Consider the following 15,558-nt stretch of genomic DNA (forward strand, 5'->3'; position numbering starts at 1 on the left):
CGGGCAGCACTCCAGCCAGATTTGTCGAAATGGGTGAAGGAGGGAGGGCAGACGGGAGCTGCCCGGCTGGTGCCCTGAGGAAGAGGGTACCGAAGGTGGGGGCCCTGGGAAGCTCCCCAAGTGGGAGGGTGCTCGGGTGGGGCCTGGGTGGGGGCGGCAAGGGCCCCTCTGAGCAAGCGTGACTCCATCCAGCGGGCGGCTGCCAGCCGAGCCCTTTTAAGAAGAAACACAAATATTTGTGTTGCCTGCCGTGCGTGTTGGGGTTCGGTTTTCTTCTGGAGGCTAAAAATAGGCCCGTGTGGCGCCCCGCCCTTGCAAGGCTCATCCTGGCCTCGGGTCTCGCGCCAAGCTGGGCTCACCTGCCAGAGGCAGACAGGGCCGCGAAGGTACCAGAAAACGATTATGAGATTAGGCTGCGTTGCAGCTGCGCTGGGGCCTGTCCGCGCCGGCCCAGAGGGGGCAGCAGCTGGTGGGGAGGGAGGGGGCGGGCTCGGGGCAGGGGGAGCTTTGAAACCCCCTCCTCACTCAGTGGTCCCTGTCGTAAACCCGCCCCTTAGGAGTAAACAGGCAGCGCGGTGGGGGAGGTGCGGGGGTCCACAGACGGGGTGTCCTGGACAAAGGGGCGTCCTGGTGCAGGCCTGGGGAAACAAGAGCAAGCCAGGTTGGGGAGGGCAGGCCCAGCAGAGGGAGAAGCAGGGACAAAGGCCCAGATAGGGGGGTAGGGAGCAGTGCTGTTCTCACACCATAACGTGCTGGGGTGGGGGGGGGCCCTGATGGGACACTGGGGATCAAGGAGATGGATTTGGGATGAAGCCTCAATAGCTGAGGGAGCCAAGTGGGGGGACCCCCCCTTGGAGAAGCGGGAGGGAGGCCAGCTGGGGGAGGCGATGGTGAGTGAGCCACAAGGGTGGGACCCAGAGAACAAGCAGAGGAGAGGGAGGTGGGCTGCTAGACCTTGGAGGGGGGCAGGGGAGAGTGGTCAGAGAGGGCTGTGGGTGCGAAGTGGATGGGCCGAGTGGGGTGTGGAGGAAGTGAGGCCCATGGTCAGGTGCCCCTGGAGAGGTTTGGCTGTAAAGGTAGGAGGGGGGTGGCAGGGGGCGGCTGGTAGGGGCTGCATGTGGGTCAGTGTGGGGAGCTGTGGGCACGGGGACACATACTGGGGGTCCTCGTCCCACTGGGCAACCCCCTGCAGGGCACCCGAGGCTGAGCCTGACGGTCGAAAGGGCAATGCGTGAACTGCAAAGGGCAGTGGGCACACTGGTGTGGGGGGGTGGCTCTTTGTAGTGTGGCCACGAAGCCATCCAGATAGCTTCCCAGAGCCCCCGGTGTCCCACAGCCCAGCCCTGGGTGCCTGCCCAGGAGCCACCTGCCAACCAGGGTCCCCAGGGAAAGGACAGCCCTCCCAAATGACCTAAGACAGCAGGGGCGCCTGTGTGCGCCCAGCCCCTCCTCTGGAGGCAGAGCTCTCCCTGAGCCAGGCAGACGGTGGAGAAGCCTACCCTGGCTTCCAGGGGTTCAGTGTTGGGGTACAGCTCAGGAAGCCTTTCTATTCTCAGTTGGCCTGGATGGCAAGGATGGAAAGAAAGGGGGGTAGATGAGAAGGAGGAGGAAGAGGAGGTGCAGGGAGGAGGGAGAGGAAGCTGCAGCCTCTGCCCACATGCACCCCAGGCCACGTCTCCTCCCGTAGACCACATCCCTCCTGGGCCCTGGACTCCCTCAGAGGAAAAGCCCAAGCCCTGGGACGGGTCCCCTAGGCCTGCAGGCTGGACCAGCCATGGGTCCCAGCGTATCCCCTGCACTCCTGCCGCCTGTGGTCCCCCGAGCCCCGCGGAGCTGCTCCATCCTGGGGCCTCTGCGGGCTGTTGGCTCCCTGCAGCCCCCACCGCGGTGTCCCTCCTCTCCTCTGTGTTTGCTCAGCCATCCTCTGGCTCCCTGACCACCCCGAGCCACTGAACCTGCTGCCGGCTTCCCCGGGTCCTGACAGCCGCCCAGGCTGTGGACGTCAGGAGGGATCCCGCTGGTCACGTTCACAGGAAGTGCTCGCTGCCAGGCACCCCTCCAGACGGTCAGCCCCTGTCCTCCGAGGGCACGGCTTTTGTCCCCCCCTACCCCGCTGCTGTCTCCCCAGCGTCCTATCCACAGCAGATGCTCAGTAATGCTTGTTGGATGACTACAAAAGGGGAAGGGGAAGATTTTGGGGAGCTTGGGGTGCCAGGCACAGGCGGGCAGGGGCTGGGCAAGATTGGCTTTCCAGAACCCAACTCTGCCTCCACCGGGCTCTGTCCAGAACAGTGGCCCGTTCAGGCCACGGAACCAAGACTGCCAGGGCCCCAGGACCAAATTGTGGAATCAGAGCTCCTTGGGACTGTAATCCTCCTGCTCCTCCATGGGGAGATCAAGCTGTGCTTGAATTCCTCTAGAGACAGGGAACTCATTCCTCACAGCTCGGACCATGAAAAAGGCCTTTCCAATATGGCTGAGCCCTGCCCCTCACTGGGCCTCCCAGGGCTGCCCCAAGAAGGGTCCCAGCTGGGAGTCACCGATAGACCCCGCTGCCTGGCAGACCCTCCCCCAGAGTTGGGCCCTTTGAGACAGGGGCGCTCCCCTCCCTGCAGGGGGAATTCGCCCTGTGACACAGACCCGCCGCCCTCCTCCTCCTGTGTTTGCTGTTGAGATTTAATCGATCCTTCTTCCCTGGGAACCAAGGCAGGGAAGCGGGCATTAGTCACCGGGTCTGTGTCGGGGCCCATCAGCGGGCATGGTGTCCCCTGCCCTGCCCCCTCCCGGGCCGCTGACGAGGGGATGCTCACAGCGTTTGGGTCCAAAGAGGGCAGGCCTGGGGAGCCCGGGGACACCTAGTCAGGACCCCCCAGGCTCGGCCATCCTGGGCATCCTGGGACCAGGCAGTGCGGACGGGGCAGCAAGGCCCAAATGTTTCCACCGAGCTGGTGGGGCCGCATGCAACACTTTCTCTCCAGGGCAGCCCACGGCCTGGCAAACCCACTCAGGAGGGGCGGGAGGCAGCCTCAGGAGAGACCCCAGCACCCAGCCCTGACTCCCCACACCCCCCAGGGCCTGGTGACTCTTACCAGATACACTCTTCTACAGCGAAACGTGTCCGAGCTCCTGACAGCGGTCTCGTGGTGGCAGAGAAGCCAGCTGGCATGCAGGCCTTTTGCCCAGAGGGGCGTGGAAGTGGGTTGGCTATGGCTTGTATGGGGGGGGGGGGTCCTGCCAAATGCTACAAACCACGGGTATCACAGGCAAGCTTCCCCTCCATCCTTCCAGAACCTTCCAAACTAGTCAGCTATGGGATAGCTCTCCAAGCTCCACTCTCTCCACTGCTCCCACTCCAAACTCCATGCTCCACCATCCCTTCAGTTAACCCTGGGTCACCCTGGATCCTTACTCACCTCCATTCTTTTGCCCAAATCGTTATTCTCCCTCCTCCTGCCTCCCTCCCAAGTCCTTTCTTTCCTTCCCTTTCTTATTTTCCTTCCAGACTCAGCCTAGACAACGTCTCCTCCAGGAAGCTTTCCCTGACCAGTGTCCCTCCCCATGGCCAGACCCAGACCCTCTGTGCTGCCCCAGGCCCTACTTCCCTCTATTGCAGCCTGGCAGGGGGGTTTCATTCATCCTTCTGACCCCAGCCCGGCCTGGTGGACTCAGCTCTGGGACCCTGCAATGCCCGGCCCTGCTCTGGGTGCTAAGGTGCTCAGCAGTGATGGATGAGTGAGTAAATGTACGCAGGAATGAAGGAGTGGGTAGATGTAATGCCCGTCCTGCGTGGGGGCCAGCAGGGAGGGCTTGGGCAGGAAACCAGGTGCGGGGCCTCTGGGCTGGGCATGGGGTTTTGTCCACGGGCTGAGGCAGCAGGAGGGCCCCACTGTGGCCCAGCCCTGACAGGGGCTCCTGGAGTTGCACATACCTGCAGACACCAACCAGAGCCAGTCCTGGGGGGCCGGAGTCCCAGAGGCCACCCTCGGCCCCAGGTGAGACACCCTCCCACTGCTAAGGTGTAAGGCAGGGGGACAAGCATGGCCCCAGGAAGGACCCCCATATCCAGCATCTGCGGTGTCCCAGCCCTGTCTTACCAGCCACTGGCGTTTTGCCTGCAGATGGAGTAAGAGGCCTCTGGAATCTAAGCCTGCCTGTCCTCCATTCCAGCGGCTTCCTGGCAAGGCTCTGAGGGTTTCCCACCCTGCGGGACCCTATCCTACAGGATCCGTGCTGGATCCCACCTGATGATATCTCAGTGTGCTCAGGTCGGTGAGGCCCCAGGCCAGGAGGAGATTGGTCGGGTGACACCTGGGCCACAAAGAGTGGACGGGCAGCCCCGAGGCCCAGTGTCCTTCCCTGGCAAACTCCACCTGCTCTGCGGTGGGGCTGCACCTGCCCATTCTGGTCAGGGCACTGCTCACCCCAAACAAGCCGTTGGGGCCCTGCGGGCAGCACCTGCTCAGGGCGGCTGCAGAGGGCTGGGGGGGGGGGGCTCTGCCTCTTCCTGCCCACCCCTTGGGTTGGCACAGCCAGGGGGCCCAGGCTTGTACCTTCCTGGGCCCTCGGAGACTCACAGGGGCCCTGGGATGCCCAGGCCAAGCGGCTCTGAGTTCTCAAGTCCATCAAGACCCAGAAGCCCATGGACAGGCAGCTGGAACCCCAGAGAAGGAAGGCTGACACGAGCTCAGGTCGAGAGGAGGGAAATGGGCCAGAACAGCAGAGGGCAAGCTCCAGGCCGGCTGCCAGCTGAACTTCCTGGCTCCTGGTGGTGAGGGACAGGTAGCGCCCTGCTCCCAGGCCCAGCACCTCCCAGGAGGGGCCCTGACTATGCTACCAGGGGTGCTCACTCGTTTCCTGTTAGCCTGAGTCACTCAGCTTCCACTCACCTCTCTTCCCCATCCTGGCCCTGATCCTCTCTGCATCCCAGACCACAGGCCCCACCTACCTCGGGTGGCTCCAGTCCAGGCCGCCCCCCCTTCCCTCTTCATTGGGGTGGAGGAGATCGCCCAGCCCCCTCCCAGCCAATCCCCCTCCCGCCCCTCCCAGCCCAGGCAGCTCACCCTGATGTCTAACCTACATTAGACATTGCCTGCTGCTTTTTAACCCAGTCCTTCTGGTTCTGTCCTTGGGAAAGATGAAGCATTGCTTGCCAACTCCTCTCTTACCCTGACTTCACTGTCTCTTCCCTCACACTTGACATGTGGCCTTGGACAAGGGGTGCTGTGAGGGTTAGGGAGACCTTTTGAGCGGGTCCCAGTGCCTGGGGGTGTGGCCAGTAGTCCCAGAACCTCTCACTCTTGAGGTCCCGCAGCTGCGTGGGGGGCAAGGGCAGCCACAGACAGCAGGCCCCTGCCCCTAGTGGTGAGTGTTTGGACAGAGGGGGAGGGAGAGCCTTGGCACCCAGCAGGGCTTATGGGAAGGAGGGAAAGAGTGGTGGAAGCAAGGGTACCTCAGGCAGCAAGGCAGGGGCAACAAGTGAAGGCAGCCCTGGAAGCCTGGCTCGCTGGCAGGGGCTGGGGGCTTTGCATGCGGATGGGGTCACGTGGAGTGTGGGAAATGAGGCAGAGTGGTCAGGAGGGGCTCCAAGCCCACCCCAAGGAGACAACCTCTACCCTTCAAGGCAATGGATGGCTTTGGGTAAGGGCATGCATGGAGACTTCTGGCTGAGAGGTGGCAGCCAGGAGGACAGGAGGACAGCCCAAAGCAGGGGCCAGTGTGAATATTCCAACACTAGAGCTCAGTCTGTGGGGAGAGTGTGGGCAGGAAGGCCCTTCAAATAGAGAAGGAGGGAGCCCAGCCCTTGCTGGGGCACTGTATTTGTTCTCCTTTAGGCCATTCTACAGTTGGGGAAGTCGAGGCTAGAGGCATGGAGGAACTTGTCCAAGGCCCTTTCCCTTCTCCCAGGCTGTTCAGTCAGCAGACTGCATTCTCCAAAAGGCTCTGTCCAGCACACAAGTAGCAATGGGTATGGGGTGGGAGAACAGGGCCCATGGCCAGAGCCACTGGAAGTCAGGGCCAGGGGTGAACAATTCCCAGTCTGGGGGCCACCCTGGGCCTGGCCTCAAGTGGTGCTGAATGACTGAATGAGCAAGGAAACGGATGGACAATGGAGGATGGATGGATGGATGGATGGATGGATGGATGGATGGATGGATGGATGGATGGATGGGTGGATGGGTGGATGGGTGGGTGGGTGGGTGAGTGGATGGATGGATGGGTGGATGGGTGATGGATGGATGGGTGGATGGGTGGATGGGTGGATGGATGGATGGATGGATGGATGGATGGATGGATGGATGGATGGATGGATGGATAGATGGGTGGGTAGGTGGGTGGATGGATGGATGGGTGGATGGGTGGATGGTGGATGGGTGGATGGATGGGTGGGTGGATGGGTGGATGGATGGGTGGGTGGATGGGTGGATGGGTGGATGGATGGGTGGGTGGATGGGTGAATGGATGGGTGGGTGGGCGGGTGGATGGGTGGATGGACGGGTGGATGGACGGATGGATGGACGGATGGACGGATGGATGGACGGATGGATGGATGGATGGATGGATGGATAGATGGGTGGGTAGGTGGGTGGATGGATGGATGGGTGGATGGGTGGATGGGTGGATGAATGGGTGGATAGGTGGGTAGATGGATGGATGGATGGATGGATGAATGGAAGGATGGATAGATGGATGGATGGATGGATGGGTGGATGGATGGATGAATGGATGGGTAGATGAATGGATGGATGGATGAATGGAAGGAAGTTTGGATGGATGGATTGATGGATGGATAGATGGATGGGTGGATGGATGGATGGATGGATGGGTGGGTAGATGAGTGGATGGATGGATGGATGGATGGATGGATGGATGGATGGATGGATGGATGGATGGATAGATGGGTGGGTAGGTGGGTGGATGGATGGATGGGTGGATGGGTGGATGGGTGGATGGATGGATGGATGGGTGGGTGGATGGGTGGCTGGATGGGTGGGTGGATGGGTGGATAGGTGGATGGATGGGTGGGTGGATGGATAGATGGGTGGGTAGGTGGGTGGATGGGTGGATGGACGGGTGGATGGACGGATGGATGGACGGATGGACGGATGGATGGATGGACGGATGGATGGATGGATGGATGGATAGATGGGTGGGTAGGTGGGTGGATGGATGGATGGGTGGATGGGTGGATGAATGGATGGATAGGTGGGTAGATGGATGGATGGATGGATGGATGGATGGATGGATGGATGGATGGATAGATGGATGGATGGATGGATGGGTGGATGGATGGATGAATGGATGGGTAGATGAATGGATGGATGGATGAATGGAAGGAAGTTTGGATGGATGGATTGATGGATGGATAGATGGATGGGTGGATGGATGGATGGATGGATGGGTGGGTAGATGAGTGGATGGGTAGATGAATGGATGGATGGATGAATGGAAGGAAGTTTGGATGGATGGATTGATGAATGGATAGATGGATGGTAGAAATACGCTCCCAGAACCCCAGATTCTCCCCACTGAGTTTGCCCAAATCCCACCCACAGAAGCATGCTTACTTTGTTTCTGCCTTGTGCTTCTCAGTGGCAGTCTACTCTCCTGGAGTAGAGTGGGAAGGCAAGGCTGGTGAGGGAGCAGCCAGGGTAAATGAGAAGAGGCAGCAAGGTGCTGGGTGCTTGCAAGGCTGGCTGGAGCTGAAGGGTCATGAGGGGGGTGCAGGCAGTGGACAATGAGCCACTGCGTGGGGCAGTGTGTGGCTGGCCTGGGGTTAATGCTTCCAAAGCACGAGCTTTAGAAGCAGGGCCTGTGATTGAGGGTCAAGCAGGACCCCAGCCCAGGCTGACAGAGTGGTTTTTGATCCTCGGAGGATGTGCTGGGCCCGTTGGTGAGGTTGAACTGTGGCCAAGCCCTAAGAACAGTCTGGGCACCGGAGCTGTGGCATTCTTGGTGCTCTTTCCTCATTCCTGCCCCTGTGGGAGTAGCCGGGCCCAGGCGTTCCGCAGCAGCAACCGCCACGGATTTTCTTACCATCTCATGGGGAACGGGGCTCCTGCCAGAAACCCAGCCGCCAGCCCCCAGGCCCCGCCAACCCCAAGTCCTGGCTCCAGGCCACCTCCCGTTCCCCAGATGGAGAAACTGAGACCCTACATCTGGGAGTGGAGGCAGGGAGGAGAGGTGACCAGAGGCCACCCTGCAGTCAGTGCCAGAAAGGGGCAGGACTGGGACATGAGTGCAGGGCTCCCCCCCTTCAAGGGCCCTTCTCTGTCTCCCACTCAGCATCTCTGGAGGGCAGGCGCCCCTTGAAAAGCCTGCCCGGTGGGGCCTGGGGCTGGAACCAGCCTCCGTGGGTGCCAAGGCTGGGCGCAGGGCGGCCAGGGCTGTTTGATCAGTGGTTCTGCCCGATGCCAGGCTGCCCGGACAGCGGGCAGTGGCCAAACCGGCCACGCTGCATACCTCCCGGCCCTCAGCTCTCGGCAGGAATGCCATTCATCCCTGGGTGTGCAGGGTTCCCTGGCCACCAGGCCCTGGTGGAGGGACCTATGGGGCCCTGGGGGCAGCACCCTGTGCAGGGTGAGGGCCACGGGGTCACAGGCTACTCTGAGATGTCCTGAGAGCAGCACCCTGCAGCCCACGAGTGGACTCTGGGATAGGTGGTGGCCTGTGTATCTCTGCAGCCCCAGGGTAGCCCACAGGAGCCCGGGGAGGTGTCCAGCCCTCACCAGCCTTGCCCATGGCCTCTGGGTGGGTCACGGAGGGTGCCTAGAGGCAGGCAGACGGGGCTCGGAAGGTTAAGAAGGAAATGGGCATGGTGCCAGCCTGAGGCCCAGAGGCAGGTGGCTTGGCCCCATCGGAGCCCCCCAACCACGGAGAAGGACCAGGGTGCGTGAGGACCAAAAGGGGGGGGTTTGCATCCAGGGAGAACCAGAATCCTCCCCTCTCCACCCCAGGGGCCAAGTGGGCGTCGCCTGGGGGCTGCACACACACGCACTTATCGGATTCCAGCTTTTATTGAGCCGAGCGCCTCCCCACGGGGTCCCAAGACACAGGACGCAGCCTGTGGGCACCCCCCGCCACCCCCCACCCCCGTGGGGACTCCTGGCTGACACACCGCGCCTCACTGCCATCATCCGGCCCCAGTTCCCTGATGTGTCGGGAGGAGGCCACTGCCGGCTGGGGCGGGCAGCGGGCTGCAGCAGCAGCCGAGGCACAGTGCAAGGGACTCAGGGTGGCGGGGGCCCCGAGGGTCCGTTTCAAGCGGAAGAAGGAGACTGGCTGGGGAGGGGCGGCCTCGGCCACTCCCCCCACCCTCCGTACCCAGTGTAGGTCACAATAATTTAAAAGACACTATAGACATTTCGACGATATACAATATAAGTTAATCAAGTTCCTTGGCAGAGGACGCTGTTCCTACAGGCTTGGGGTACCCCAGGACTTGGGGACCAGTGTGGGATAGGGTGGCAGCCAAGGGAAGGCCCCTGCACGATTGGGGACATGTGAGCAAGAACACTGGGGCCAGGTCCCAGGCGGGGTCACTTGTCCCAGACCAATGTCCAGCCCACTTGGCTCCTTGGCAGCTCCGAGAACATACTTCCAGAAGCTTCTGCTGAGAAAATAGGGGCTACGGGCAGTGGAGGGGGCCCTGGAAGCAGGTTGCTTGGGCAAGGGGCTCCCTCAGTGTCCCCAGGGAGGGTGGGGGTGCACCTACAAAGGCACTTTGAGTCCTGAGTCCCAGGTGAGGAAGCCCCCTGAGAGGCCCCCAAGGGCACCCAAGAGGGTGCAGACCCAGGAGTGTGGGCAGTCAGGAAGGGGTGGCCAGATTTCTCCTGGCACAGGGGCCTTCTTGCCCCCAGTCCCAGGTGGTTCCAGAACAATCTCAGCTGGGGTCTGAACGGTGAGCGGAGGCAGGAGCAGTCACTCATGGCCACGGGGCCTCAGGCATGTTCTTAGGCCACTCTGGGCCTCAGTTTACCTGCTGTCAAGTGAGGCGAACATCCCTGGACAGCCCCTGGCCGGCCGCAGTGGCTCCAGGGTGGGGGGCTCTGCAACAGGCACTGGGGGGCAAGGGCCGTGGCACTCAGGAGCCTGACCCAGTGATCCCTGGATTTGCTCAATGTGATTTTTAGGAAGGAGAAGAGAGGGGCCGGGAGGGGAGGTATCAGGGGCACTAACACAGAGGGCAGTCAGGTCTGGCACTAGGAATTCCCTTCCGGAACTAAGAAAACATAAATAACTTGTGTCAACATCTGTCCAAATTGCCCCAGAGTCCAGCAGCTGATGTGGCCTGGGAGTTGGTCTTGAGCATGGCTGGCCCACGTGGCCTCTGTATGTCCGTGCCACTGGGCAGGAGAGGGGCACTCAGAGTCTCGTCACTTTGTTTCCAAGCGTGCATGTGTGCCCTTGGGATTCCCCCTTACAGAAAAGAGAAAAGGAGTTTGCCAGGCCATTTTGATGTGCCCTTTTGGCCAGGTTGTGGGCACTGTTCTGCCACCAGAAGTGACGGGGAGGTGGCAGGAAGGAGCTGTGGGGGACAGGGAAGGGGTCGCGAGCCCCAGCTTGTGCCTTTCCTGCGCCCGGGGCCCCAGGTCTCCACCCATCCCTACCCACAACCGACAGCACCGAATCAGGCAGAGCCGCAGCAGGTTGGAAGGCAGGGGGTGGATGTGCAAAATGCCATCGGTGGGGTGGGGCTGCCGCAGCAGGGGCACTCCGGGCTGGGACCCTGGCCCAGTGACCGTCGTCTGTGGCCCCACCACCAACGGAGCAGCCCGCCGCGGCCCCGCCGGCTCACTTGCAGGTGAAAACCTCGGTGCGCTCGCTGCAGGTGTTGCACTTGACGAAGCAGCACCAGTGGAACTTGCAGTTGCACTGCCAGACCTTGGTGTACTGGTGGGTGTTGTAGCCACGGCCGCAGCACATGGTGTCGCAGCCGTCGGCGCCGAGCGAGGTGCGGTTGCACAGGCGGCCCTGCGTGCCCACGCTCCCCGTGGCTGCGTCCTCCTCGCAGTAGTTGGGCGACTTCTCGATGTACACCAGGTCCGTCTCCATGGGCTTCTGGTAGCTGCGCAGCTGCTTGATGCGCAGGAAGGTGGGCTGACGCAAGCGGCTGGCGCGCACCACCTCCACCTGCACAGCCGCGTTGTACTTCTCCTTGAGCAGGTGGCCCACCTCGCGGAACTTGGGCAGCGTCGTCCAGCACGTCTTGGTGGTGCACGAGCCCGACACGCCGTGACACTTGCACTCCAGCTTCATGCGCTCCTCCAGGACCTGTTGGGACACAGCGGCCATTCAGTGTGGGCGAGCCAGGTCCCCCTGCCTGGCACGGGCACCCGACCACAGGAGCCTCAGTCTCCTGGACTGTTGGGTGGGGACGCCTGCTGCAGGAACTCCCAAGGAAGTCGCGAGGGTGCAGGCTGGAAGGGTCAGGACTCAGGAGGGCTAGGCGGGCGCTTACGGGATGCATTCCATTCATTCTCATGACACCCCCTTGGGGAGCATGCTGTGACAATCGTCAAGGCACTGATGGGGAAACTGAGGCACAGGGCCCCAGGACTCGCACCTGGTCATGGGGCAACACGCAGTGGGGCTGGTGCTCATGCTCAGTGGGCTGCACTGCATTGCCGAGGCACCTGGCCTAGCCACAGTAGGTGCTTAATAAATGCAGATCATATTCCCCACCACATTCCCCATGCCTGACATAAGGCCTGCATACAGTCAAAGCCTAATAAATGTCTGTGTAATGAAAGCTGTAGAGCAGATGGAGCTCGGGCCCTGTTTGCTGAGGACTGAGGAGGGGGACGGAGTGGGTGGGGGGCAGTGGGCTGGCCCGAGACCCCATTCTTTCTCCCCAGCTCCATGAGGGACAGTGGCATCCTGGGTTTGTCTCAGGCCTCCCTGAGTGGCCCCAGAAGGCTGCCCCCCAGAGCCAGCCCAGGCCTCAGGTCCTCATTTACTTAGGCCAAAGGGGCCCTGCAAAGGCCTGATGAGAGGTGGAATCACTAGCAGCCGGCCTGCAGCCCCACAGGGGCCTTTTGTCCATCGCCAGGCTCCTGCCCACCTAACCTTGGCAGCTCGGCCACCCTCCGAGCCCAGGCCGATGCACCCCATCATGGGGCATCCCCTGTTTACCCCCTGGCCTGGCAGCCTGAGTCAGTGCCTCCTCCTTCCCGACCCTGGCCCACATGGGAGGGGGCAGCCAGATGCCTGCCCTGTGTTATCACGGGGCCTGTACAGAGCCACCAGCCCCAGACCCCCGCTGCCCTGAGCCCTGAGAGGCCAGCTCCCAACTCCAGATGGCCTTGCTGGTCCATGCCCAGGGGCTCATCCCTCCTGGCAAGGGGCAGGCCTAGGAGACTGAGTCCCGGTGGGCCCAGATATGGGGAGGTGTGCCGTGGACCAGAGCCACCTCTGCTCCCCCCTTCCCCCCACCCCAAGCTCTGCCCATGACCACCTGACAGCTCTGGTCCAGCCAAGGGGACCCCTGGTGAATGAATGAATGAAAAAGAGGACGAGAAACACTCCCCCAGGGATAGTTACTGCCCCAAGCCCCCTCACACATCTAGCCAGGATCCTGGCGAGAAGGGACACTGAACTTTGCCCTCCCAGGGCCCTGAACACGGCTCAGAGAAGGAAACCAGACATGAAACGCAGGGGCCGTGGGGTCCCAGAGGCCTCACCCTGCCTTGAGCCATGGGGCCTGGGCTGGGGGCTTCCTGGAGGAGGTTGGAGTACTACACTGGGCCTGGTCGTATGAGTAGGAGTTCACTGGCAAAGTGGGAGGTGGGGGTCAGGGGCTCCAGGAGAGTTACGGCCTCAGCACAGGGCTAAGGGGGTTGACCTCATCCCCTCAGAGAAGCAGGGGACGATGATACAGATTCAGAAAGCCATCTCTGCTCCTGGGAGGACGCCCGGGGCAGGGCGGGACTGAAGGGGAGGCGACGCCCCCAGCAAGGAAGGGAAGGCAGGTGGACTCAGGTCCACGGAGGAGGGAAAGAGGCCTCCAAACAGGAACTGGCAGGGCTGGGTGACCAGGCAATGGGGCCTGGGGGGGCCTCCTCTAGGGGATTGCACACATGGGGTTTGGGGCCTCCCTCTGCCTCCCGCCCCTCTCCCTTCTCCTGTCCGCCTCCGGTCAGACTTCCCCAAGCCCCCCCAGCTCTGGTCTGAGTGAGCCCCCATTCTCTTGGCCTCCTTGGCTTGTGCCCATCCCCTCCCCTGGGAGCCCCTCTCTCCACCTAACCTGCTCCTCGGGCCAGACCCCGTTCCCAGGAGCTGACCTGACGCACCCCATACGGGAGCCCCAGCCTGGGGGGACAGCTGGGCTTGATGGCTGGAGACCTGGCGGGGTGTTGGCCTAGAGGCTGTGCCCCCCAGCCCCACACTCTGTGGTCTATTCCTGACACCTCGCCCTGCCCCAGCCCCTACTTCCATGTCCATACATAGGCCAGGCAGCCCAGCCCCTGCCCACCCGCGGAAGGTCTAGGCCCTGCCCGGTCACGCAAGGGGCAGCAGCAGACGCCGCCGACAGAGCAGCTGGTGGGGGCTACATCCTTGCGCGGCTGTCCTCTGGGCCCCAGGCTCTCCCAGGAGGGGTCACAGCATTCCAGAATGTGCTGTCCCAGGAGGGGACAGTGGCATCAGCCAGGGACCGCAGGGCCCTGAGACTAGCCCCTCAGCCCCAGGAGCCTCAAGGAGACCCCGAGACCAGCCTCTTGGCCACAGGAAAGAAGCCGCAGGGCCCCAAATCCACCTGGGAGGGGGCAGAGTAACCTTGCACTGCCAGGGCCTCCCACGTGGCCTTGTCTCCCCCTGGCGCTGGCTAGAGTGGGGGTGGATTGGGGTGCTCCCAAGAAAGGCTGAGCTGGTGTTTTTTCTAGAATAAAGGCACGGGCCACGCTCCGGGGACAGAGCTTGATTACAGCACTGGGGTGGGGGCGAGTCCCCCACTGGGAAGGCTGGTCGTCCCCGGGCCGGGGTCTCCAGGAGGGACATTCACACTCCACCCAGTGCTGGCCTCGGGCCAGGGACTCCAGAGGTGCGGGGGGACCCACCCACACCCTCCCCCTGGCCCCTCTCATGGCCTTTTATCCAGACCCCACAGAGTGTGAGCCCCTCGGGAGTGGATGTCCATCCACCCTCTGGGTCCCGGCCCACAGTGTGGGCTGGACAAGGCCACCAGATGTGCACCAGGCCACGTGCCCTCAGGTGACAACCTCCTTGCAGGCCGGGGCAGGCCTGGCCCAAGGCTGGGGGAGGAGCAGGCCAAGATGCGCCAGCTGCCAGCACGGGGTGGCCTTCATCAGTCGGGGCTTCGACCCTCATGACTTCGAGGAAGCAAGCCAGAGGATCCCTGATGGCAGCTCCAGGCTTCCCTGGAGGAACTGACCCCTGCCTTCCCTGGGTCACCTCCATCTTACCCTTGGCCTGCCCCACCAGGCCGAGGGACCAGCCCAAGGGCCAGGCTCTGGCCTTCACTGCCCTCATCTTCCTCCCAGGGATGCAGGAAGCCTCTGCCTAGGGCCTGAGCTCTCACTGATGCTCAAGGGGTGGGGTTTTCATCCAGGACCCAGCATGCCTCCTCCTCCAGGGAGTGCACCCTGATTCCCACAGAAAAGTGGATGATGCCCTCCTCTGCCCTCCCACAGCAGTGGGCTTCATCCCAACATGTATTCCCATCAGGCTGGGCCTGGAGAGTGGGGCTTCCAGTCTATCTGTGGGTGCCTTGGAGGCAAAGACCATGTCACCTATTCATTCATTCATCCATTCATTCACTCATTTATTCATTTGACAGTCATTTAACAACTTCCTGCTGCCTGCTACCCTCCAAGTCTACAAGACAAAGATAATCCCTGGGCCTGGCATTTAGGGCCTGTTCTGAGCCAGGCCTGCTTACTTCTCAAGCCCCACCTCGCCCCCCACCCCCACCCCTGCTCCCACAACCTGGCCGCTGGAGTCCCACACAGGCACCTCCTTCTCGCCTCTGCTCCCCCCAGCTCTGGCACAGCATTCATTCAAGGGTCCTCCAGGCAGCCTCTGCTCCCTCTCTGGGCCCCCATGGCCCCTGGGGATGCCTCCGCACCCTCATGAACTCCACAGTCAGGTCTGCTGCTCCCTGTCCCCGCACCCAGCCTGGCACAGGCTCAGAGAAGGCAGGGAGAGCTTGTGGAGCAAATGAGTGGCACCTGGAGGCCTCCCACCTGGGTCCCTGGAACAGAGGGCATTTTCAACTACTCACCTGGAGAGGCAAGTCCGTCCCCTGCCTGAGAAGCCCCTGGGGGTCCAGTGGCCCAGGTGCAGCCCCCGACTGGGGAGGCAGAGCCCGCGCACAGTCCCGCTCGGCTGGCCGCCCTATCTTGGGCCATCTCGCCGCCGTGGCTGCTCCACCCAGCCCAGTATCGGGGCCTTCATCTCCCTGTGCCAGGGTCAGGCTCGCCATGACTTCTTTCCCAGAGAGCCCTGCCTGAAGGTTCTCCCTCAGCGCCCACCCTGCTGCGTCCCTCCCAGGCGGGAAGCCCCCAGCTCGCAGTTTCTGCCCCACTTCCTGCCTCCTGGGAC

The 15,558-nt window shown here is 62.2% G+C and overlaps 1 protein-coding gene across 3 annotated transcripts in view; it reads right to left on the reverse strand.

The window, feature by feature from the left end:
• Positions 1 to 9,014: 9,014 nt before the first annotated feature.
• The window catches only part of WNT7B (Wnt family member 7B), a 50,577-nt gene continuing 44,033 nt past the window's right edge, over positions 9,015 to 15,558 (reverse strand). For all 3 annotated transcript variants that reach the window (XM_077169171.1, XM_077169170.1, XM_077169169.1), the window contains exon 4: positions 9,015 to 11,271. In XM_077169171.1, coding sequence (XP_077025286.1) covers positions 10,792 to 11,271 — 480 coding nt within the window. In that variant the 3' untranslated portion in view covers positions 9,015 to 10,791. The remainder of the gene's footprint in view (positions 11,272 to 15,558) is intronic.

The sequence above is a fragment of the Tamandua tetradactyla genome, chromosome 7 (genome assembly GCF_023851605.1).
Source record: "Tamandua tetradactyla isolate mTamTet1 chromosome 7, mTamTet1.pri, whole genome shotgun sequence".
NCBI classification, from domain to species: Eukaryota; Metazoa; Chordata; class Mammalia; order Pilosa; family Myrmecophagidae; genus Tamandua; species Tamandua tetradactyla.